Source organism: Halichoerus grypus, chromosome X (assembly GCF_964656455.1).
Source record: "Halichoerus grypus chromosome X, mHalGry1.hap1.1, whole genome shotgun sequence".
In the NCBI taxonomy this organism is placed as follows: domain Eukaryota; kingdom Metazoa; phylum Chordata; class Mammalia; order Carnivora; family Phocidae; genus Halichoerus; species Halichoerus grypus.
The window spans coordinates 72802954-72826380 of NC_135727.1; the positions used below are offsets into that span (position 1 = coordinate 72802954).

The 23427-nt window shown below is 44.7% G+C and overlaps 1 protein-coding gene across 1 annotated transcript in view; it reads right to left on the minus strand.

The window, feature by feature from the left end:
- Positions 1-23427, minus strand: part of STARD8 (StAR related lipid transfer domain containing 8) — a 79064-nt gene that overhangs the window by 46720 nt on the left and 8917 nt on the right. The window contains exon 2 of the mRNA XM_078065047.1: positions 14494-14527. Coding sequence (XP_077921173.1) covers positions 14494-14527 — 34 coding nt within the window. The remainder of the gene's footprint in view (positions 1-14493; positions 14528-23427) is intronic.

A 23427-nucleotide genomic window follows, 5' to 3' on the forward strand; every position in this document is an offset into this window, starting at 1 on the left:
TCATGTAGGCTGCAGAGCTGGAACCTTCACTGATTCTTTCTGCCTTTATCTGGGTCCACCCCTAGCCACCCCCCACCCCCAGTCCCCAGCCTTAGTCCCTACTCCTTTGCCCTGGTCAAAACTCGCAGAGTCCCTTCCTCCTCTTCCCATCATCTGGCGGGGTGCACCACCAACCCCACAGGAATGCATACCTTGCACTATGGCTCAGGGGTTCCGGGCTCTGTCCATTTGAGCAACTGGCCTTGCCATAAGCAAAAGCTGCTTTTATGCCAAAGGAGTAGTTTGCAAGTTAGGAATCGTTATTCTGCCTCCTGCATCCCCACCCTCTTGTGACTGGTCCAAAGGGCCAGCAAACCATGGCAGGGGGCAGGCTTTTTTGCATCCATCACCTGGTATGCTCCCCTGGGATTCTAGACCAGCACATGAGAGAGCACCCAAGTGGTGGGGGGCTTCCACAGAAGACCAGCCGGGAGCTGGTGGGCCCTCAGAGCACATCTGCTCCACTCCTTCATGGTCCAGATGAAGATCTTGAGGCCTACCCAGGGAGGGGCAAGCAACTCAGGGCCCCACACCCTGGCTTTGCCCTCCAGTATTTGCCTCTGGAAGATTCAGTCTTCTAGAGCTCTCATGGGGCCTGAGTTGCTCAAGTGATTAGGTCAGAAGAAGGGATTCCAGAGAAGTCCCAAGGTTCTCTGGGAGGAACTTCTCCTGTAATTTCTCCTCCATGGGGTGTCCTCGGGTAACCCATGCTGAAGTCTGGAAATAGAAGTTGGCAGCACACAGGTTCTCAGATTAAAGAGCAGCACAGCTGGAACAAATAGGGGCACCCAGGTGCACAGCTGTAAAAGGGGCGGAGCATCGGGCCACTCCCCCGCACTTTCCTGACAACAATGGGTTGGAAGCCAGGCTGCCTTCCCAGAAGCCTGGAGGCGAAGGAGCGGTATAAAAATGCCCAGCTAAGGCCAAGAGTCCAGCCAGAAGGGCAGAATTTAGCCCCAGGTCAGATGCACCCCACAGACTAGAGACCTCGGGGACAGGGAACTACATCCCTTGTCAAAACAGAACCCCAAACCCTGTGCAGTGAGAGGCCCCATGACGGTAGGGCACTGTCGTATTGTCTTGAAGTCTAGGGTGGCTCCAGTAGGATAAGAGGGTTCACAGGGTCTGCTCACACCCAGGACTCAGGGGCAGGGCCTCTGGCTCAGCCTCCCCTTTCCGCCTGCTCACCTTCCTTTCCTAGCTGTTCTCTGCCCAAGCCTAGCATGTTCTGTGTTGTGGCTTAACCAAGGAGGCTTTTCTCCTCGACTAACTTATTGCCCTCCATGCCCCGTGGTGCCACCTGTGCCCCCCCTCTAGCTGTGCAACCTTGGGCACGTGACTCGCCCTTTCAGGGTTCATGATACCTTCATCTGAGCATGAAAAGGTGGGACGGACTACATCAGCGGGCTTGCAGATTGCTCCTCACAGTGACCACAGAAGGTCTGCCTTGGGGCTGTTGGGGGAGGGGAGAACACGGGAAGGCTGAGGCAGGAGGCTCTAGGCCCCCACCCCTACTCAACTTTGCTTCAGTCAGAGCCCTACTGCTTTTTAGCTGTTCTACATAGTGGAGTTCTACATGGAATTCAGTCCGGGCCGGGGCAAAGAGTCTGCATCTAAGGCAAATTTAAAGGCCAATGGACTCGGTATGTTCCTCTTGCTCCTGGGCCTCAGTTACCTTCCGAGTGATCATTATACAGCACGATACAAGTAGAACATTTAGAGCAGTGCCCAGCACATAATGATGATGTCAATTGTAGCCACCATTTGTGGAAAACTATGTGCCAGGAATTGTGCCAAGGCTGTACCTGGGTCAACTCACCTGATCCTTACAGATCGTCTCAAGAAGGTATTATTATTTACACTTTACAGATAAGCACACTGAGGCACAGAGATGTTAAGCAACTTGTCCACGATCACACCGCTGACGAGAGGTGCAACGGGGATTCGAATACAGGCGGTTGGGCTCTGGGGCCCTCATTGTTCATCAGCGCCAGCTAGGGGTTCTCAATACCTACGTAGCTATCTGTATCGTTCTTTGGGTTATTATTTTCATTGGCAAATGACATTACCCCTCGTCTGGAAAAGGGGCTGAGTTCACCTCACAATGTGACTCTGTGCCTAAAATTGGATCGTGGCTGCAGAGTGAGTGGCATTCCCACTCTGACGACCAGTCCGGGCTGTATGGATGGTGCCCTCGCGTGCCAAATCTGAGGCCAAACCTACAGTCTGGGGCCACTTCTGCAAACAGTGCCATGGAAAACTGCTGCATCTGCTAAGAAAATAAGGACTGGCTTGCACGTTCAGAGTCTAAAAGAAACCGAGCAGCCGAGCTGGTGGGAACTTAGAAGGCGGCTAGATGGGCCTGTGTGCAACAAAACACTACTAGACTCGCTACGTTCAGCCCTTACTGAGCCTACTACTCCCAATATTCTCCATCTGCCTGGGTTAGCCTTCCTTCTTCTCCTTTTTTTTCCCCCTTTTCTGCCCCCCTCTATTTTTCTCTTCCTCTCTCCTCCCTCCCCTTGCTCAGCAAGACTCCTAAGAACTTGCTAAACCACAACCCTCATGTTTCTTATATTTCCACTTTCCAGGGGAATTTGGCAGATGGCCCCAACTGCTTCTCCTGGTTGATGCCCCCTCTCTGCCCACATTCATCTCTTTTTGGGCACCACCCACTCTCTCCAGGCCAGTTCCCTTAACTTGAGGGCCCTCAGCCCAGAGCCTTGCCTTTTCCCTCCATAACTTGGCTGTCAGAGCCACTAGCTTCCTGGGATAATCCCTTCCCTTTTCCGGGTCTCAGTTTCCCCAGCTGGTACAGGTTAGATAGTGATTGGACTAAACGAAACCTGAGGATCTTTCCAGCTCTCATTTCCATTTACAGCTAGTCCATTTAAAAAATTGAATCTTCTTAGCCACCTCTCTCTCTCTCTCTCCTATATTTGTATCTATATGTACATCCACAGCACACGCACAGGGAACACCAAAAGCATTAGCTGGGCCAGAATCTGAGGAACTGGGACCTGAGGGAGGTAGAGGCTGAAATAGCAGTTGCAGGATTTTCAAAGCCGAGCGTCATTTTAAAAGCCAAGTAACTTTAGAAAATAACGGTCCTCTCGGCTGGGTTTGTCTCCAAAGGAAGGTCAAGAACTATGTGCCCAGAAGCAGGACAGGAACAAAGCACCAACCCCTCTAGGTATAGCACACCCTCTGGGATTGAGTTCCGTATCTCCTATCATTTGCCACCTGCCTGTTCTAGACAGGTCATCTGGGCTAAGGGCAATGGAAACTCGGCCCCAGAGGGACCAAGGGTTCTATTCTCAAGGTGCTTACATTCAAGCTGCGGACACAAGCATGGAGAGAAATAGAACACCCCTTACAGTTTCCAAAAATGCTTGTATTTCTTTTGTCTCATTTGGTCTCTACAACAGTCCTGTGAGATAGCAGGAAAGGAATTGTTATCCCATTTTACAGAGCAGAGGACTGCGAATCAAAGAGGGGACCGAATTCACCCAAGCTGATCTGACCAGCAAATGGAGAGCTGAGGCACAAACCCAAGTGTTTAGTCTCCAGAGCCAGCACTCTGTCCAAAGCATCATGCTTTGGCCTTTTCAATAGCTTTGACAGTAGGAGCCTTCCGGGAAGCTGCGAGGAAACCTCCAAACAGTGGTTAGTTACGGAAAGTGGGAATGAGGGATTATAGGACTTTGGTTCTACATTTTATATCCAGATATACAGGTTGAAATTTTTCCTTGGAGAACATATTTTATTTCTAATCTACATGTGAAAGGAAATAGCTCCAACATGAGGCAGAGTATGATCCGTGCTAGAAGACAGACACACAGTATGCTGGGGATTTGAAGGTGGAGGCAACAGTATTTGAAATGAGCTTTGAAGAATGGCAAAGGTCTAAACAGGCTGAGATGGGGGTGGGGAGTCCCAGAATCCCAGAGACAGCAGCAGTCAGCTTTCCAGCTCAGCAGCTGTTGCTGACTTCTGAGACAACGCGCCAGCCTAGAAGGAATTCTTCCTGAACAATTAGGTGCATATAGTGGACAGGATTTCCTGTTTTCTTCCCTTTCCTCATTTTATATTGTGAGGTACCTGGGTCAGAGCCCAGGGCTTGGGAAACACCTGCTTCATCCACTCACCCCTCACCTGGACTGTGATCCCAGATTGCCAATCCAGCCAGACACAGGCACAAGGACCAGCAGATTTAGAAATGGAAGGGGGTTCCAGCAAGGCCTCCCCACACTGCTTTCCACTGTCTTTTGTTTTTGTTTGGTTGGTTTTTTGGGTTTTTTGTTTTGTTTTGTTTTTGTTTTTGTTTTTACTGGGGTCCAGTATCAAACTATCAGGTGATCAGATTGATCACTTTTTTTTTTTTTTTTTTTTTTTGGAAAATCAAGGTCAAACACCTTTTCAGTTAAGGGTCACATAACCATAGTGTGTGGGAGATCAAGGGCCTTAGAGCCCCACCCTCTCCAATCTCCTCATTTTAATGGTGAAGAAGTCCAGGCCCAGAAGGAGAAGATACCTGCCCAAGGTCACAGAGTTTGTTAGCAGTCAAATCATCATGCCTGGTTATACTTTAGCTCCTACTGACAAATGACCCTTGCTGTGAGCTGGGCCACCTAGGAGCTCATCGGCAGACATGAGAAAGCAAGCACATCTGGCCTTTGGAGACCTGAGGTGTATCGGCCACATCTGATCCTTCCATCACTCCAAGGGAAGAAGCTGCCCTCTGGCCTGCACACTGCTTCCCTGAAGTGGGGGTGGGGCTCTAGAGCCATGATTCAACATGGGCCTTCCCCATCCCAGAGGCCCAGGGGCTCATTCCTGAGGCCTCAGCTCCTGCTTTCTTAATCTCATATCAGACTTCTGGGCTGCAGAAAACATCTCTCCCATCCCTCACCCTCCTGCCTGGGCTAGTCATGGCGGTCATTTTATAATCTTAATAACTATGTTTTGCATATTGCCTGGGAGTTTATAGAGCACTCTTATACCCACTACCACACTAAGTTCCCACAACAACCCAGGAGATAGGTATTTTGATCCTCATTTTAAAACTGAGGCTCAGAGAGGTAATCACATAGCTAATAAGTGACAGAGTCATAATTCAACACAGAGCTGTCTGAATTCTCCAGAAACTGAGTTCTTTCCACCATTTTAAGGCTACCTTTTTTTGTTTGTCCCTTGATGAGGATAAATAGGCAGATGGCTGGATGGAAAGATGAAACAAACAGTTCTTGAGCACACCCTGTCTGTGCCTTGCTCTGTATTGGGCATGAAGATACAGAGAGCAGTGAGACGAAGTTTCTACCCTCAGGAAGCCCACCATTTCAGTGAGTGCTTCTCAAACTTTTGCACCAAAGTAACAAATGGTTGAACAGAATGAACTCATTTCCCACACAGCCCCAAGGAGCTGGAGAAACCCATGTAGTCAGCCACAAGTGTGAAATTTCTTTGAAGTCTCCACTTTTATCTCACAAATTCATGTGAATTTTGCATGCTATTCCATAACATATATCTGCACTTGTTTTAATATAAAAGTAATGCTCCCCCCACCTGGATCTTTTAAGGAGAATGAGCCATTCCAATCAGATGCTCTTGGAAGCATCTTCCAGAAAGAGGCTCTGCTTACCCCTGGCCCAAGGGGACACATAGTTCCCTTTGAGAAGGAAGAGACAGTAGTACATTTTTGTGTTTTGAAGGAGCTGTTACTCTGCAAAACTAAGATTTTTGGTAAAGATGCTGTGTGTATGTGTGTACACGTACATGCATGTAACACATGATCATGTGCCTATAGAAGTTCCAGAGGTGACCAGAGCTGTTCCTTTGTGGGACCATGTTCCTTTGGCACCCAGATGATCCACACTTTTACCCTGCCAACTACCTGAGAACTAATCATGTTCCTCAATGCAAAAACCAGAACTGGAAAGGACCTAAGGGGTTCTGGAAGGTTTTTTCCTTTTTCTTTTTCTTTTTTTTTAAATATTTTATTTTATTTATTTATTTATTTGAGAGAGAGAGAGTGAGAGAGCACAAGATGGGGGAAGGTCAGAGGGAGAACCAGACTCCCCAGTGAGCAGGGAGCCCGATGCGGTCCTCGATCCCGGGACTCCAGGATCATGACCTGAACCGAAGGCCGTCACTTAACCAACTGAGCAACCCAGGTGCCCTTCTTTTTCTTTTTAATTTTTTTTTTTTTACATTCAATTAATTAACATATAATGTATTCTTAGTTTCAGAGGTAAAGGTCAGTGATTCATCAGTCTTATATAACACCCAGTGCTCATTACATCACATGCCCTCCTTAATGCCCATCACCCAGTTACCCCATCCCCTCCCCTCCAGCAACCCTGATTTTGTTTCCTACGGTTAAGAGTCTCTTATGGTTTGTTTCCCTCTCTGATTTTGTCTTGTTTTAATATATACAATGGAATATTATTACTCAGCCATCAAAAAATGAACTCTTGCCATTTGCACCAACGTGGATGGAGCTAGAGAGTATTATCCTAAGTGAAACAAGTCAGTCAGAGAAAGACAATTATCAGATGATTTCACTCATATGTGGAATTTAAGAATCAAACCAGAGAAGCATAGAGGAAGGGTGGAAGGTTTTTTATAAAAGACCTTTTGCATTGACTCTTTTGGTAATTGTGGTTGGGAAAAAAGATGGAACCCACCTCCCAACGACAGAGAGCTGAGAGAGGAGAAAGCCAGGCAAACTTACAGCAGCTCATGTGGGGCAATGAAGTAGTTATCCTGAGAGATATTTGGGGACTGGCAAAGTGCTTCCCTCCTTTTGTAGGCTTTAAGACAAGAGGCATTTACTTTGTGAAGCCTGAATGCTGTTCTGCCGTTTGTGGGTTCTGTAATTAATTTATGTCTGCTTTTTCTTGGTTTTAAAGGAAGGTTCTGAGTGACAGCCTACTTTGATGATACTCAGATAAACAAGAAAGGAGGCTTGGACCTTCTTCTGGGCCATAGGTTAAAGGGAGCAGGGGATCTCTGGGGGCCAGATGTGGTGATAACAGCAGTTAAGATCAAAGTACGACAGCTCCAAGTTGTGGATAGGGGAGAAGGGTTGGAGATTCTGAAATAGCTGCCCCTCCCCTCCTTAAGAGTCTCCTTTGGCCTTTTTCTCTTTCCAAACCTTAAAGGGCTTTGTGTTTTGTTTTTAATAAGGAGGCCGTTCCCTTCTCTTGTGGAATGTATTCTCTGAAATATCCTGTTCCAGGGGCACATGGACACAGAGTTGGAAGCCTCTGTTCTCAGGAGCCCCACTTCCTATGTTTTCATTTTTCTTCTCAAAATGTAAACCAAACCAGCTCTTCCTGTTTCTGGGTTTGGGATGTGGAAGGTCACACAGCAGGGACCCTCTAGCAAACAGGTCAGTAGGGGCCTCTGAAAGCTGCCCCTTGGCTGCCCTGCCATGGGAGGAGCACTGTTTGAATGGAATTTAGCCCTATGGAAAGAGGAGGAGGAGGAGAACAGCCTCCAGGCTGTGGTGAGGGAACAGTTCTGTTTTTGATGCCAGTTTGCTTTCCTTTGCCTTTGCCCTTACCCCAGGCCAGTGAAAGCCTGGGTGCCATAAAGCTCTCACCAGCTGAGCTGCTGATCTTCAGCCACTGGTTACTGTCAATCAAGAGTAAGTTTAGGGAATAGTCATCAGGATTGTGAGGAATCATTTTAGGAGTTGGAGCGATTTACCCTGGGGAAAGACAGATTCAGGGGAGGACGTTATAGATGAGTGGGAACTTGGCTTCTAGTCTCAGTTTTACCACTGATGAGCTGCCTGCTGTTGTGCAGATCATCTGCCTTCTCTGGGCTTTGAGCTCCTCAACTACAATGAAGGCATTGGACCGTATGAACTACAAAGTCACTTCCATCTACGACTTTTGGAAATTCTAAATGCCAGTAGATAGGTCATAGAGAAGAAGGAACAACTTCCATGAGACTCCAAGGGGTGAAAATGAGACAGCTGGGTGAAAGTTGTAAGGCAGATTCTGGTTCTATATAAATAAGAACTTTCAACTGAGTACAGAATGTAGAGGGATATTTGACCATACCTGGAGAGTTTGGTCCAAACCCAAGTGGATACATAGCAGGCATGATATAAAAGGGAGGCCATTAGCTGTTAAGCACTGGACTAGAGCAGTGGTCTCCAACATCTACTTTTATGTGGTCAACTCCAGTCTCCAAATGAAATCTTCATGAAATCTCCAAAAGGTAAAATAGAGTTGGTTGAATGAAGCACCCCTCAACTCTGCCTTCCTTTCACATACCCCAGTGAATCTCTGGGAACTCTAGAGTTCCTCAGTATTTGGTTTGAAAACCACTGGTTAGTAAGGTCCTTAAGTGCCCTTCCTGCCTTGAGATGTAAGGCAACCTCAAAGTTTCCAGGGTTTGGTGGAAATGTGTTTTACATGGATCTGCACCATTAGCTGGAACTACAGGAACTTCGAGGCCCCATCTCAAGACAATTTGTCATCTGGAGACAGTGGGGTCTGTGTGTCAATTTAGAATAGCAAGTGCAGAGCTGAAATGATAGAGAAGAAAGTCTGCTGAGAGGAAGAAGTCACTAGCCTGATTACCAGCAGTTCTTTTGCTATGCCATCAAAAATAAAAGACAGTCTTTGCCAGATTCATTGTTTATGTGAGGCCCTGTGTTTAGTACTGGGACTACAGGAGTCAGTCAGATAGAGCTCTCGTACACGCATGGTCTGTGGGAGATACAGGAAAGAAAGGAGGTAAATGTGGAACAATATGTTCTGTTATAATAGAGATGTGAAACTGATGGAAAGGGAATCTAGAGGATGGCTTAACAGGCCAAGTGGAGGGGGGTTGTTGGTAAAGACACCCCCAGTGAAGAGTCCAGTATGAGAGTTCATTGTATGTATAAGAAATAGGGAGTTGTCCCATGGAGCTCAGAAATGTGAGGATGTGTCAGTAGATGAAAGAAAGATAGGTTGTTTAAGTTGTGAAAGACCTTGAATGCCAATGCAAAGAATTTGGACTTTGACCAAAGGTAAGGAACAATCAAAAGTTTTTGAGCATGACCAAATTGTTCTCCTAAAGAGTGAACGCTGAGGGCGCCTGGGTGGCTCAGTCGTTAAGCGTCTGCCTTAGGCTCAGGTCATGATCCCAGGATGCTGGGATCAAGCCCCACATCGGGCTCCCTCCTCCGCGGGGAGCCGGCTTCTCCCTCTCCAACCGCCCCCCCCCCCCCGCCGCTTGTGTTCCTTCTCTCGCTATGTCTCTATCTGTCAAATAAATAAATAAAATCTTTAAAATAAATAAATAAATAAATAAAATAAAGAGTGAACTCTGGCAGCAGTATGGGAAATGGACTGGAAGGGAAAGCATGGTGGCAGGGATACCAGTTAAGAAGCCATAGCAACCATCCCTGCCAGAGCTGCTAAGGTCTGAGATGGAAGGCTATCTTAGTGTGGATGGAAAAGAAGAGGCAGAAGTAGGAAACATTACAAAGAAGTTTCTTGGCCATGATTTGGCGAGTGGATGACAGCAAATGAGAGAAACAGAGGAGTCCAGATGATTCCCAGGATTCTTGCTTGACTGGGTGGATGATGGTGCATTAACCAAGAAAGAGAGTCCTGTAGAAGGAGAAAGTTTCCAGGAATATGATGATGAATAATGATGTTTAGTGTTGAGTTTGAAGGATTTATGGGATGTTCTGGTAGAAGTGACCAATAACACTTCCCAGATCTTTTCCAGACCTGTCATTCCTCCTGCAGTTCTCATTCCCTTCCTAGCCCCCGGGTAGTTATCCCATGCCATCCAGGCCTTGCTCTGATATTCTGGATTGGTCCAGGCTATGAAAATGTCCCACTAGGCTGTGCCTCAGGACATTTGCCTGACCTGCATCTGTAAACCTGGGTCTGACTTTCTGTTTTGCACTCCTGAAAACAGGCGTTGGGAACCTGGGCTTCCCAGCCCCTTTTGACCCAAAAGGAAGCTGTTACACTCCTCCACAGGTCTGGAAATCCTTCTCCAATCCCAAAGAACATCTTGAAATTGCCCTTTCCACTGACCCTATCTCCACCTCTCCCTCCTTTCACTCTGACTCTGGCAGGGGTGGAGGGTCAAGGATGACACAGAATCTGAGTACAAAGGACGTTGGGACCTTCTATTTCAACCTTTTTATTTTCCAGATGAGAAAATTGAGGCCCAGGGAAAGGAAAAAACTAAGTCAAAGTCACAGAAGGAGTTAATGTCAGACCTGGGACCAGATCTTAGAATTCTCAACTCACAGTCCAGTATTTTTGCATTGGCTGAATTCGTTATAGATCATGGTTGAAAGATTTCCTGTCTCAAATGATAATCAATTCCAGATACCCCCTAACTAAGTAGATCTTTATACTATTCCAAGTTGCTGGATAAGCTATTTGTCAAATGCTAGGTAAGTTATACCCTGCAAATATTCTTCAAGAAATAGCAAATGTTAAATGGCCAAATCTGTCAAGAATTAGTTACAAGAATGATTTGGTCATTTTCAAAAGAAAGAAAGTTAATTGAATTATTATTATTGATTTTCTTTGGCTCGTTATTTCAGTCTCCTGCCCTCCTGAGCCTTGGAAGTGATACCCAACAGCAGCTTAAATAAATGCACCTAAATTAATGTATTTGTTTCTATTTTTTCCCCTTGAAACTGGTCTCCCTGCCCCCTTAGAGCTGGAGGGAGGGGTCTGGGACAGCTGATACACAGAGTCTGGTGCTAAGGCCAAGCTTGCAGCCAGGCCAGAGCCAGTTGGGTTGGGGAGCCAGGCTCTTGTTACAGGCCAGCTATTACCCCCCACGTCACCTCAGCCACTTCTGCAGGAGCCTGGAGAGAAGCCCTGAATGGCTTCAGGCAACAAAAGGAGTTTTGTGTACTGGGGGCAAGGGGCCTCAGGGAGGATTTGGTACAGAGGTAGGAGGAGGTCAGCTCAGCAGCCTCCCACCTCTACAAGCTGCTGGAAGCCAATGGGTTAAGCAGAAGTGTGAGGTCTACAAGTGAAGGAGTCATTGAATTTCAGAGCAGCAAGATACCCTTGAGGCCATTAGACCAAATTAGTCATTTTATAGTTGGGGACACTAAGGCCCAGAGAGGGAATGGGACAGGCCCCAGGTCACACAGCTGGAAAATGGCAGAGCCAAAACTGGAACCTAGATCTTCTGGTTCCCTAGTCAAGTGTTCTCACTTCAGTATCTGTGAGGCCATTGAGAACTGTGGATTTTGTTTAGAAGGAGGGAGCTCCGTTTAGGCCCCAGAACCTATTTCCATCTCAGGAGCAATTCATGCTTGCATAACATGATATGAGGACTTGGAAGGAGTATGTAGTGTTTCAGGGAGCCCAAGAGCACTTAGTGAGTCTTGGAGTGGGCCCTGAAGGCCTGAACCTCCTTCTGACCTGCTGGTTTGTGTTACTGCTACCTCTGTGTTTTCCAGTATTTGTATATATGCACAGGATGAGTTGGAGTGATCCACTGACATTTTGAATCAGGATAGATATATATTGAATTCAGTATTTACTAGGAAAGATGTAACTAGTAGCGCAAACACTAATTCCATAGATATTATGGCTTCAAGTAAGGTTATTGTTTAAAATCAGATTGATGTGAAGAAAAAAATAAGTATGAACTGGCACGGGATGAAGTGATGGCAAAAACTGTGAAGTTGATTCACAAATATGTAAAATCTGGGAAACACTGTGCTGGTGGATTCTTGGACCATTATAGCACAGCTGTCAGAGGTCCTTCAGCCCATCCTCTTGGGCCTGGGCAGCACTACATATGTTGAAGCAAGTTGGACATTCCTAATGTCCTCCTGTGAAGACCGTGCCAAAGGTTTCCTCTGTCAGTGAGACCACCAGGACAAAAGCAGTAGCATGTCAGAGAACCCTTCAGCTGACTGATCTTAATATGAAGAAGATGACATATGTAAATCATATTCAATTTTCAGCTTTGAATCAATTCCTTGGCTTTTTTTTCTCTACAATGTCCCTGGTTGGTCCTCTCCTCCATCATATCTGTTCAACTCTGGTGGAAATTGTCAGAATGGCATATGAGAGCACAACAGTTTTAATGTGCAGATGGAACACTGAGGGTCAGAGAGGGGAAGGTTCTTAAGATAATTCAACCGTGAGTGGAACAGTCAAGACTGGGTCCCAGGCCTCCCGACATCCAAACTCATGCTTCTTCCACCACTGCCCCACATTTCCCGCTCCACAATTCCTTCTCCATTGCGTTTCCCACACATTCTCCTCAGCAGGACGCCCCCCCCACTCCAAATCAGGCAGCCACCTCCACTGACGTCCTGTCTAGCAAACTCACTTCAGACCTTTAAACTCATCAAGGGCCCGAGAAGCTGGTAACATTGGTCACCTCCAAGAGGATTGCTGGGTGGTTGAGAGACAGAGGTGGGAAGAATTTTTATTTTCATATCTCTTGAAGTTTGAGACATGTGAAGGTATTACATATTCCAAAAATAAATGAATAAAAAACCAGAGAGTTCTGCTCCTTCCCTGAGCTAGATCTCAGAAATAATATTTGTTCAGCATTTTGACATCTTAACGCACTATCTTGTATGATGCATACAAGAGCTCCATGCAATAAGTTCCATTTTATAGATGTGGACACTGGTCCAGAGATAGGGAGTTCCTTATTTGGGCTCATACAGTGAGCTGGTAATAAAATTTGGACTAAAATTTAGGTCCTTTGATTCCCAGTGCCTTGTTGCTTCGGTTGCCACATACACATAAAGTCATAATTTGTGCCAGATGGTCCTTGGATAGGCCTGAGACAATGTGTTCACGTTTGCCCTTAAATAGACATTTTCAAACTTTAACCTAAAGAAGTAGGACAAAAACTAGTCCAAGCTCAGCTTTGCACGTGGCAACTTCTTCTGCCTGGGCCCACCCCCTAAAAGACACCTCTCTTTCCTCAGGAAGCCACAGACCTCTCAGCCACCTGGGGCCCACCCTTCCAGGATTCAGCCCTGTTGACTGAGCTTGGCACAGACATTCTAATGAGGCAACTTGGCAGCTGCAAGTAACATTCATCTGAGGGGGTCACTATTTCAGAGTCTGAAGGGTTTCTTTTTAGCCTCTGCAGCTGGTGTCTCTGAAATGGAGAAGTTTGTTCTTCTCCCAGGATGGGCAGCCCACAGATCTTGTGTCCCCAGAAGTCGCTTTTGCAAAGCAGGAACTGTGCTCAGCAAGAAGTGCTGGAATGGTGATGGGGGAGGAGGTGGGGAGTGGAAGAGCAGATGTATGCTGTATGCTGATCGACGCAGTGTTCCTGCTTCAAAATAGGTCCCCTCTCATCTGCTGTCATGGCAGTGCAAATAAACACCTCGCCCTGACAACTCTTCTTTTTTTCTAGCAGCCACCACCCAAGAACTCAAGATCCTAAGGTGGGAAAGTACTTGAGAGGTCACCAGATACCCTCTCTGCCTTCAGGTAAAACTGTGCCCAAACTGGCTCCAACTACTGGGGGAGGTCTTCAGGAGCAAGAGATCAGGTCATCTCTTCCAATTGTTCCCTAAGCTGCCTCACACAGGCTCTTAGCCTGCCACTTGATCATTGATGCCTTTCTGCTTCTGTGACCCTCAGCCCTAACTGCCACCTAGAAACCATGTTCAATCAAGTCATGAGCTCATCCTGAAGAAAAACTGTAGCCAATGGGAGTGGCTGAGGTCGGGCTAGAGCCAGGAGGATGGCCTACATGGCCTCAGCAAATCTGAGCCAATGCCAGGAGTTCGGACTCTGGCAGCAAATTCATTCCTGGCCAGTATCCTTCTTTCTCTTCCTCTCCAAACCGGGTATCCCCTCCAGACAGCTGTGTCCTCCTCAATGAAAGAGAGTTGTTCCCAGAATGCCACTAACTTGCCCACCCCCAAGTAGGACACCAGGGGCAGAAGGCAAAGAAACTTGTTAGAAAAAAGAGAGAATTTTTCCCTTCAAGGCTATATGTTTTCCCTCAGTCCTAACTAACCCTATTAGAAGCCTTTCAGATAAAACAGGTGTTGGGACTATCACAGACATTGAATCCTAAATGTCATGTTTCTCTCCTTTACCTTCTGTTTACTTATTCCTTTTCCAACATACCTCCCACCCCTAATATACTTCCTGGTGGAGAGTAGGCACCTGAGAACAAGGGAAGCATATGGATGGCTGCCACTTGCTGATAGTTCTTTAGGGAAATCCTCCCCTGGCTCCCTGACCAGAGAAAACCCTCCATCTGAGAAATAAAGTTCTGCATGCTCACTCCCTTCCAGAAGGAAAGGCTGGAGGAGGTCAGGAAATGCCCACTGGAGGGAGACAGAGGATGTTTCCAGATTTTGCATCTAGGCCATTGATAGGTCAGGAACCAGATCAGCCAGCTCATGAGTACCACTGAGAAGCTCAGCCCCATTGCATGACACCTGTGACCCCCACCTCACACACTTACCGGTGTTCTTCCTCCTCTGCAGCAATGGGAAGCACTGCAAAGGAAACAGAGAAAAAATCAACACATTGCAGAGACCCATGCAATGTCAGAACTGGAAGGAATCTTTGAAGTCAGCAAGTTCAATCTACTCATTTTACAGAAAGACACACTGAGGCTTACAGAAAAGGAAAATGAAGTACAATAGAAGCCAAGTTGAGCCTAGAAACCCGGACTCCTGCTGCCTGATCCATAATACTTTCTCCCACTCCACTGACTGACTCCTCTGGTTCACTTCACTCTCATGGATTGGGGAGTGTCCCTAAGTCGGGAGTTGGAGACAGTCTGCACAGCTCACAGTGCTGTTCCAAGAACCGACAGTAAGGATTATCAAAGAATCAGTTAACATTTGCTTGGCAACATACCGTCATTAGTTAGAAGCAAAGTATGCTGGTGGGAAGAGCAGTACTTAGAATTGGAAAACTCAAGTTCAGGGCTACCTTATTATGTAACATTGGACATACCTTCTTGAGCCTCAGTTTCTGCATCCCTAAGACTACGATGGTAATAATCCCAAACTCACAGGCTTTGTGAGAAATTATTACATGAAAGCACTTTTTAAAATAAAACACATTATAAAGTCATTCATTCAATAAATATTTTTAGAGCACCAGTACCCTATAGAGCACTATGCATTATGCTAAAGCTCTAGCAGTCATCTAGACAGATAAGGTCCCTGTTCTCATAGAGCAGGGACAAACAATGAATAGGTAAACAAATAAATAAGGAACTTTCAGACATCACTAAGAACCAAGAAGGAGAAACTAAAAAAACAGGATGAGGTAGGGAGTGATAGGGTAGGAAAAATAGGGATAATTGCTTTAGAAAAGGTGGTCAGAGAGGGTGTCTCAGAGGAGCTGAAAATTTTTTTTAAGTTTTTAGTTTCATCCTAATTAGTGGACATATTAGTTTCATGTGTACAATATAGCGATTCAACAATGCCATATTATCAACCAGTGCTCATCACCACAAGTGCACTTCTTAATCCCCATCATCACCCCTATCCCCCTCCCCTCTGGTAACCATCAGTGTGTTCTCTATAATTAAGAGTCTGTTTCTTGGTTCTCTCTCTTTTTTTCCCCCTCTGCTTACTTGTTTTGTTTCTTAAATTCCACATATGAGTAAAATCACATGGTATTTGTCTTTCTCTAACTGACTTATTTCATTTAGCATAATACTCTCTAGCTCCATCCATGTCATTGCAAATGGCAAGATTTCATTCTTATTTATGGCTGAGTAATATTCTATTATATATATAATATATATTATATATACCATATCTTACGTTGTGTGTGTGTGTATGTGTATATATATATATATATATATATATATATATACACCATATCTTCTTTATCCATTCATAAGTCAATGGATACTTGGGCTGCTTCCATAATTTGGCTATTGTAAATAATGTTGCTATGAACATAGGGTTGCATGTATCCTTTTGAGTTAGTCTTTTTGTATTCTTTGGGTAAATACTGAGCAGTGTAATTGCTAGATCATAGGGTAGTTCTATTTTTACTTTTTGAGAAACCTCCTTACTGTTTTCCAGAGTGGTTGCACCAGTTTACATTCCCACCAACAGTGTGTGAGGGTTCCTTTTTCTCTACATCCTCACCAACACCTGTTGTTTCTTGTGTTGTTCATTTGAGCCATTCTGTCAGGTGTGAGGTGATATCTCACTGTAGTGTTGATTAGCATTTCCCTGATGATAAGTGATGATGAACATATTTTCATGTGTCTGTTGGCCATCTGTATGTCTTCTTTGGAGAAATGGCTGTTCATGTCTTCTGCCCATATTTTTTGAATTATTTGTTTTATGGGTGTTGAGTTTCATAAGTTCTTTATATTTTTTTGGATACTAACCCTTTATCAGATATGTCATTTGCAGTGTCTTCTCCTATTCTGTAGGTTGCCTTTTAGTTTTGTTGATTGCTTCCTTTGCTGTGCAGAAATGTTTTGTTTTGATGTAGTCCCAATAGTTCATTTTTGCTTTTGTTTCCCTTGCCTCAGGAGACATATCTACAAAGTTCCTATGGCCAACGTCAAAGAGGTTACTGCCTGTACTCTCTTCTAGGATTTCGATGGTTTCAAGTCTCACATTTAGGTCTTTAATCCACTCTGAATTTATTTTTGTATATGGTGTAAGAACATGGTCCAGTTTCATTCTTTTGCATGTTGCTCTCCAGTTTTCCCAAAACCATTTGTTGAACAGACTTTTTCCCATTGGATATTCTTTCCTGTTTTGTCAAAGATTAATTGATCATATAGTTGTGGGTTTATTTCTGGGTTTTATATTCTGTTCTATTGATCTATGTGTCTATTTTTGTGCCTGTACCCTAATATTTTGATTACTGCAGCTTTGTAATATAACTTGAAGTCCAGAATTGTGATGCCTCCAGCTGTGCTTTTCTTTTTGAAGATTGCTTTGGCTATTTGGGGTCTTTGTGGTTCTATACAAATTTTAGGATTGTTTGTTCTAGTTACGTGAAAAATGCTGGTGGTATTTTGATAGGGATTGCATTAAATGTACAGATTACTTTGGGTAGTATAGACATGTTAAAAATATTTGTTCTTTCAATCCATGAGCACGGGATGTCTTTCCACGTCTGTCATCTTCAATTTCTTTCATCAATGTTTTATAGTTTTCAGAGTACAGGTCTTTCACCCCTTTAGTTAGGTTTATTCCTATTCATTGTGTTAGGTGCAACTGTACAAGGGATTGTTTTCTTAATTTCTTCCTCTGCTGCTTCATTATTGGTATATAGAAAGGCAACAGATTTCTGTACATTGACTTTCTATCCTGTGACTTTACTGAATTCGCGTATCAGCTCTTGCAAGTTTTGGGTGGAGTGTCTCATATGTTTTATGTAGAGTATCACATCATCTGCAAATAGTGAAAGTTTTACTTCTTCCTTACTGATTTGGATGCCTTTTATTTCTTTTTGTTGTCTCATTGCTATGGTTAGGGCTTCCAGTATTATGTTAAATAAATGTGGTGGGAATGGAAATCCTTGTCTTGTTCATGATCTTAGGGAGAGAACTCTGTTTTTGCCCATTAAGGATGATGTTAGCTGTGGGTTTTTCATAGACAGCCTTTATTATGTTGAGGTATGTTCCCTCTAGCCCTACTTTGTTGAAGGTTTTCATCATGAATGGTTGCTGTACTTTGTCAAATGTTTTTTCTGCGTCTATTGAAATGATCACATGGTTTTTATCCTTTATTTTATTGATGTGATGTATCACATTGATTGATTTGCAAATATTGAATCACCCTTGCAACCCAGGAATAAATCCCACTTGATTTTGGTGATTGATCTTTTTCGATGTATTGTTGGATTCGGTTTGATAGTATTTTGTTGAGAATTTTTGCATCCATGTTCATCAAGGATATTGGCCTGTAGTTCTCTTTTTTAGTGGAGCCCTTATCTGGTTTTGGTATCTTGGTATCAGGGTAATGTTGGCCTCATAGAATGAATTTGGAAATTTTCCTTCCTTTTTATTTTTTGGAATAGTTTAAGAAGAATAGGTATTAACTCTTCTTTAAGTGTTTGGTAGAATTGGCCTGTGAAGCCATCTGGCCCTGGACTTTGGTTTGTTGGGAGTTTTTTGATTACTGATTCAATTTCTTTGCTGGTTATTGGTCTGCTCAAATTTTCTATTTTTTCCTGTTTCAGTTTTGATAGTTTATATGTTTCCAGGAATTTATCCATTTCTTCTAGTTTTTCCAATTTGTTGGTATATACTTTTTAATAATATTCTCTTAGAATTGTTTGTATTTTCATGGTTCTGGTTGTTATTTCTCCTCTCTCATTTGTGATTTTGTTTGTTTGAATCTTTTCTCTCTTCTTTTCTTTATAAGTCTGGATAGACGTTTATCAATTTTACTGAATTTTTTTTTTTTCAAAGAACCAGCTTCTGGTTTCATTGATCTGTTCTACTGTGGGGTTTTTTTTGGTTTGTTTTTTAGTTTCTATATCATTTATTTCTGCTCTAGTCTTTATTATTTCCTTCCTTCTGCTAATTTTAGGTTTTGTTTGTTGTTCTTTTTCCAGCTCCTTTAGGTATATGGTTAGGTTGTTTATTTGAGGTTTTTCTTGCTTCTTGAAGTAAGCCTGTATTGCTATATACTACCCTCTTATGGATGCATTTGCTGCATCCCAAAAGCTTTGGACGGTTGTGTCTTCATTTTCATTTGTTTCCATATACTTTTATTTCTTCCTTTATTGTTTAGTAGCATGTTATTTAATCTGCATGTATTTGTGGTCTTTCCAGATATTTTTTTTGTGGTTGACTTCTAGTTTCATAGCGTTATGATCAGAAAAAAATGCATGGTATGACTTTGATCTTCTTGACATTATTGATGATTGTTTTGTGGACTAATATGTGATCTATTCTGGAGAATGATCCATGTGCACTTGAAAAGAATATGTGTTTTGCTGTTTTATGATGGAATGTTCTGAATATATCTGTCAAATCCATCTGTTCCAGTGTGTCATTCAAAGCCATTGTTTCCTTGTTGATTTTCTGTTTAGATGATCTGTCCATTGATGTAAGTGGGGTGTTCAAGTCCCCTACTATTACTGTATTATTGTTGATAAGTTCCTTTATGTTTGTTTTTAACTGTTTTATGTATTTGGTGGTCCTATGATGGGTGCATAAATATTTACAGTTGTTATATCTTCTTGTCGAATTGTCCCCTTTATTATTATACAGAGGACCTGAACTTTGAACCAGAGGCCTGCATGATAAGACAGAGCCAGTAATGTGACAATCTGGGTGCAGAATATTCCAGACAAAGGTTGAAGAGAGAAGCAAGGGCTTTTGAGGGCCAGGGGAATAATTGGGGCTTTGATTTAAATTACATTAGGAAGCCATTGGAGGGTGTAGAGGAGAATGACAGTATCTGATTTTCACTTTAAAAAGATCATTCTCTGGCTGCTGTGTGGGAAATGCATTGCGGAGCTAGACTGAAAGCAGGGAGACCTTTTAGGAGGCTTTTGCAGTAGTTCAGGAAAGCAATGTTGAGATGTTACTTCGAAAGAAGGGTTTCTCTTATGCAGCCAATCAAAAGCTTATGGGGAAAGGAGTTGTCATAGTATTTGTCATCTCTCTTATCCCCTGAACAATGATTGCCACACCAGGTGCAGACACTTGACTACAGTGATTTCTAGTCTTAGGAGATTAGTCTCAGCCCTAGATCACTTTAAAATGGCTAAAGTTCAGCTCCACCCTGGTAGACCATAAGACAACCTGGTGAACCTTCAACCCACAACTGGCCACAGAAGACAGGAGGGGTGGGAGGTGTTCCCCTAAGGGTTCATTGACAAGAACCTTGAGGGATGCTAGTATGAGAGAGATGGCAAATTATAGAATGAGATAGGTGTAAAAAGAGGAGAAAGACCAACCAAGAGGGACAGATATGGTATTCCCCTACAAGCTACAAAGGGACCTATGATTAACAAGTCAATATAATTCTCAGTGGTGGACAGAAGGGGAGTAAAAGAAAAGGATAAGGGAGTGGGAGAGAAGGAGGAAGTAGTCCCCTGTGAGGTCCTAAATGTGACCATTCTGGGAAATTAGGAGATGAACTGATGGGTGGAAAAGACTGTAACTCTGCAGTCCTGTTCTATTCACATTAAATTCCCTCTTCTCCCACCCTATCCCCCAACCCATCATGGGTGCAACAGATTAAAGATAGATCAAGAGCTAATTAGGCTTTAATTTTACACGGAATTTACAGTTTACAAATAAGTGACCTTGTTCGTCACACACATTCCACATGGTAGGTTTTTTATCCTCATGTAGCACATGAGGAAAATGGGGTCCAGAGAAGTGAAATGACTTACCCAAGGTCACACAGCTAGTAAATATCAGACCCAAGTTTATACTTTAGGCCTATGGAGCTTCCAGTTTTATTGTATCCTATTCTTTTCTCCCTGGGGTCCAGAATAACCTGAACTGGGCCAAGGCTATGAGTTCCACTCTGCTTTGGACCCTGATCTTAGTAGCTGAGAACCTTACAGGGAAAGGTGAGGCATAAACTTCTATATCAGAGAGTTCTGCTGTAGAGTGGAGGCTCTTTTTGTTTCCTGTTGCAGAACATATTCCTCACACTTGGGGCTGTTCTGAACCCAGGAGTCTAGCAGTTACAGAGACAGCCACTCTGGAAGAGACCAGGATTAGCGGTGACAGTGTTCCCATCATTCATTCATTCATTCATTCACTCCCTACAAGTTTCTTCAGGGCCAGCCCTGTGCTAGGTATTCAGGGATTCAGACAAATCAGGCACATTCCCTGCCCTTGAGTAATTCACAGCCAAGTGGGTGGGAGGGGAAGCCACATGCACATATCATCACAATTCCATGTAAGTGCTATTGGAAAGTATAAAACCTTGTGGATCTGAGCAAATGGAGTAATTGGTTGCTGGTACTGTGGATGCATTGTCACGAGGGCCTTCATGAAGGAAGCAGCATTTAGAACAGGTCTTAAAGTTGTTCATGAGGAAGACAAGAGGGCAAAGAGCACGGCAGGTAGAAAGAAGAGCATAGAAAGGGGCAAGGAGGTATAAAAGCATGTGGTTTGTGGAAGTGTGTAGTCTGGCTGGAGAGCAGAGTAAGAAATGAGTCTGGAACAGGGGTAGGGACCAGGTTATGGACCTTGTAGGTCATGTGAAGGAACTTGAACTTTATCCAGAGCCCAGTGGGGAGCCATTGAAGGGGCTTAAAGAGAAGGGTACTGTAGTCAGATTTATATTTCAAAATGTTATTTTACCTGTTGAGTGAAAAAATAGATTGGGAATGGGACTGGAGGAGGTTAGACAAAACTAGAGACGGAGAGGCCAGAGCAGATTGGAGCAGTGGTCTTTGGGACAGAAAAGGAAAGGACCAATATATGAACTATTTATGTGAGGATGAATCCAAAGTTTCTGGCCTATGCAACTGGGTGGATAACAGGGCTATTAACTGAGGTCAGGAACGGAGGAACCGGCATGGTTGGGGGTAGAGGGAAAGAGAGTCTTCTTTTTGTAATGAATCACAGTTTTGAACTTGTTGGATTTGAGGGGTCTGTGGAGAATCTGTTCAGAGCTGTCCAGAAGGCAATGTGGTAGACCTACAGAAGCAAAGTCACACAGAAGCAGGTATGGTCCCTGCCCTTGAGGATCTTGCAGTCTAGTGGGCAATAGAGTGGCCAGCATAAAAAGACAAATCAGGAGTTTTTGAGAGAAACAGGGAATCATGTTGAAAGTGTGAAAAAGAGAGAACACAAGCTAAAAAGGGGATGGGAGCAGAAACCTGGTTGCTGGGTGAGAAGGTGGGAGGTCTAAGCGGGGTGGTTTTGGAGGCAAGCTGCAAAGGCAGACCTTGTCCAAACCTGAGGGGTCCTCAGCAGTAAGTGGCCAGGATGGACCTCACTCTCTCCAGGAACCTCTCTGTTGGGCCTGCAAGTGCTATGACCAGCCCTTGCCCTGCTATCTGAGGGCAAGCCTGGAGACTTTTCAAACTTTCTTTGCCTGGTTTCTCTGCTCCCCCTCATCCCCTGGCCAGCCCTGTGCCACAGGCCCAAGCCTGAGGCCAGTCATGAGAGCACGTTCTTCGCATTCCAGCCTCCCCCAGCCCTATCAGCTAGGACACACAGAGCCTTATTCACAGCCTGACCCCCCCAGCCTCCAGAGTGGGCCCTCACCACCTCCACGTGGAGCCCCAGCTGGGGTTTTGCCAACACAGACTGTGGCCACTGTGGGAAACAGGCTTTTCTGATTCCTCAAGAGCTTATTTCTCTGCATCTTAGGGTTTCTCTGCTGGGATGGGGTGCAGTGGGTCCAGCCACTAGTATGTGCATGAGTATACATGTATGTCCTATACACTCAGCCAACTTCCTCTAGGCTAGGCCTAGAATAGGGGCTGTGTGGGGCTGGACACATGTGGATAAGACACAGGCTGGGTCCTTAGAGGAGCTCACAGTCCAGTATGGAGACATCTGGATAATGAAGGGCATTGTGCGGGCTGAGTCTGGAATCATCCTGTCACCAGGTCCTAAATTGGAGCATTGGTGTCATGATGCCACTTTTAAACCCCATCCCGGAGGCCTGGGAACATGTGTGTCATGTTCAGGGTGTGATGTCTGCTGGGAGGGGGTGCTACAGCCCTGAGGAATGCCAGTCTTTTTCCTGGAAAGGAGAAAGGAGACCTGATTTAGAGTAAGACTCACCCACACAGGCATTCTGGGCCTGACCATGTGACTTTGACCAATTCTTTGCTGGTCCTCCAATTCTTTGTTGCCTATAATGATAAGAGAGTCCTTGACAATTCTCATCCTCCCATCACAGGGAGGAGGGTAAGGGACAACCCCAGCTGGGAAAGGGCAATGGAAGACATGATTTCTAGAAGGTCTTTGTAGAACACAGAGTCTGGGACAGCCTTGTGAGGAATCCCCAGAGGGTCTACTTCCTTTGTCCCCTCTCTGAAGGTACAAGCTGTCCCATGCTAGCTAGGAGTGTGGCCCCAGAAAGCCTGACTGTCCTTTCCTAGCCACCAGGACTATGGTGGTCTCATATCTACTCACCAACCCCCCCCCCCAAAAGAGTGCCTGACCTGTAGCCTCAGGAATGCTGAACTACATATCATTTTATAACTCCTCCCATGACAAAGTCCTGCTGCCTTGAACTCTTTTCACCTTAGTTCCTTCCTGCCCGTTGTGGAAGGGTCTCATTTCCTCGTCTCTCACTCCCCATTTCTCACCTGGCCAGCAGGGTTGTTCCAGGCCCAGCCCTTTGCCTTTGGGCCTCTCTCCCCCAGCCTTCTGTCCTTCCTTACTGTCCTTCTGCCTCCACAGCAGGCGAGAGAGCTCGAGCCAGGGAGGAGAGTGAGCAGCTGCAACCCCCAGGGGTTCTCTGGA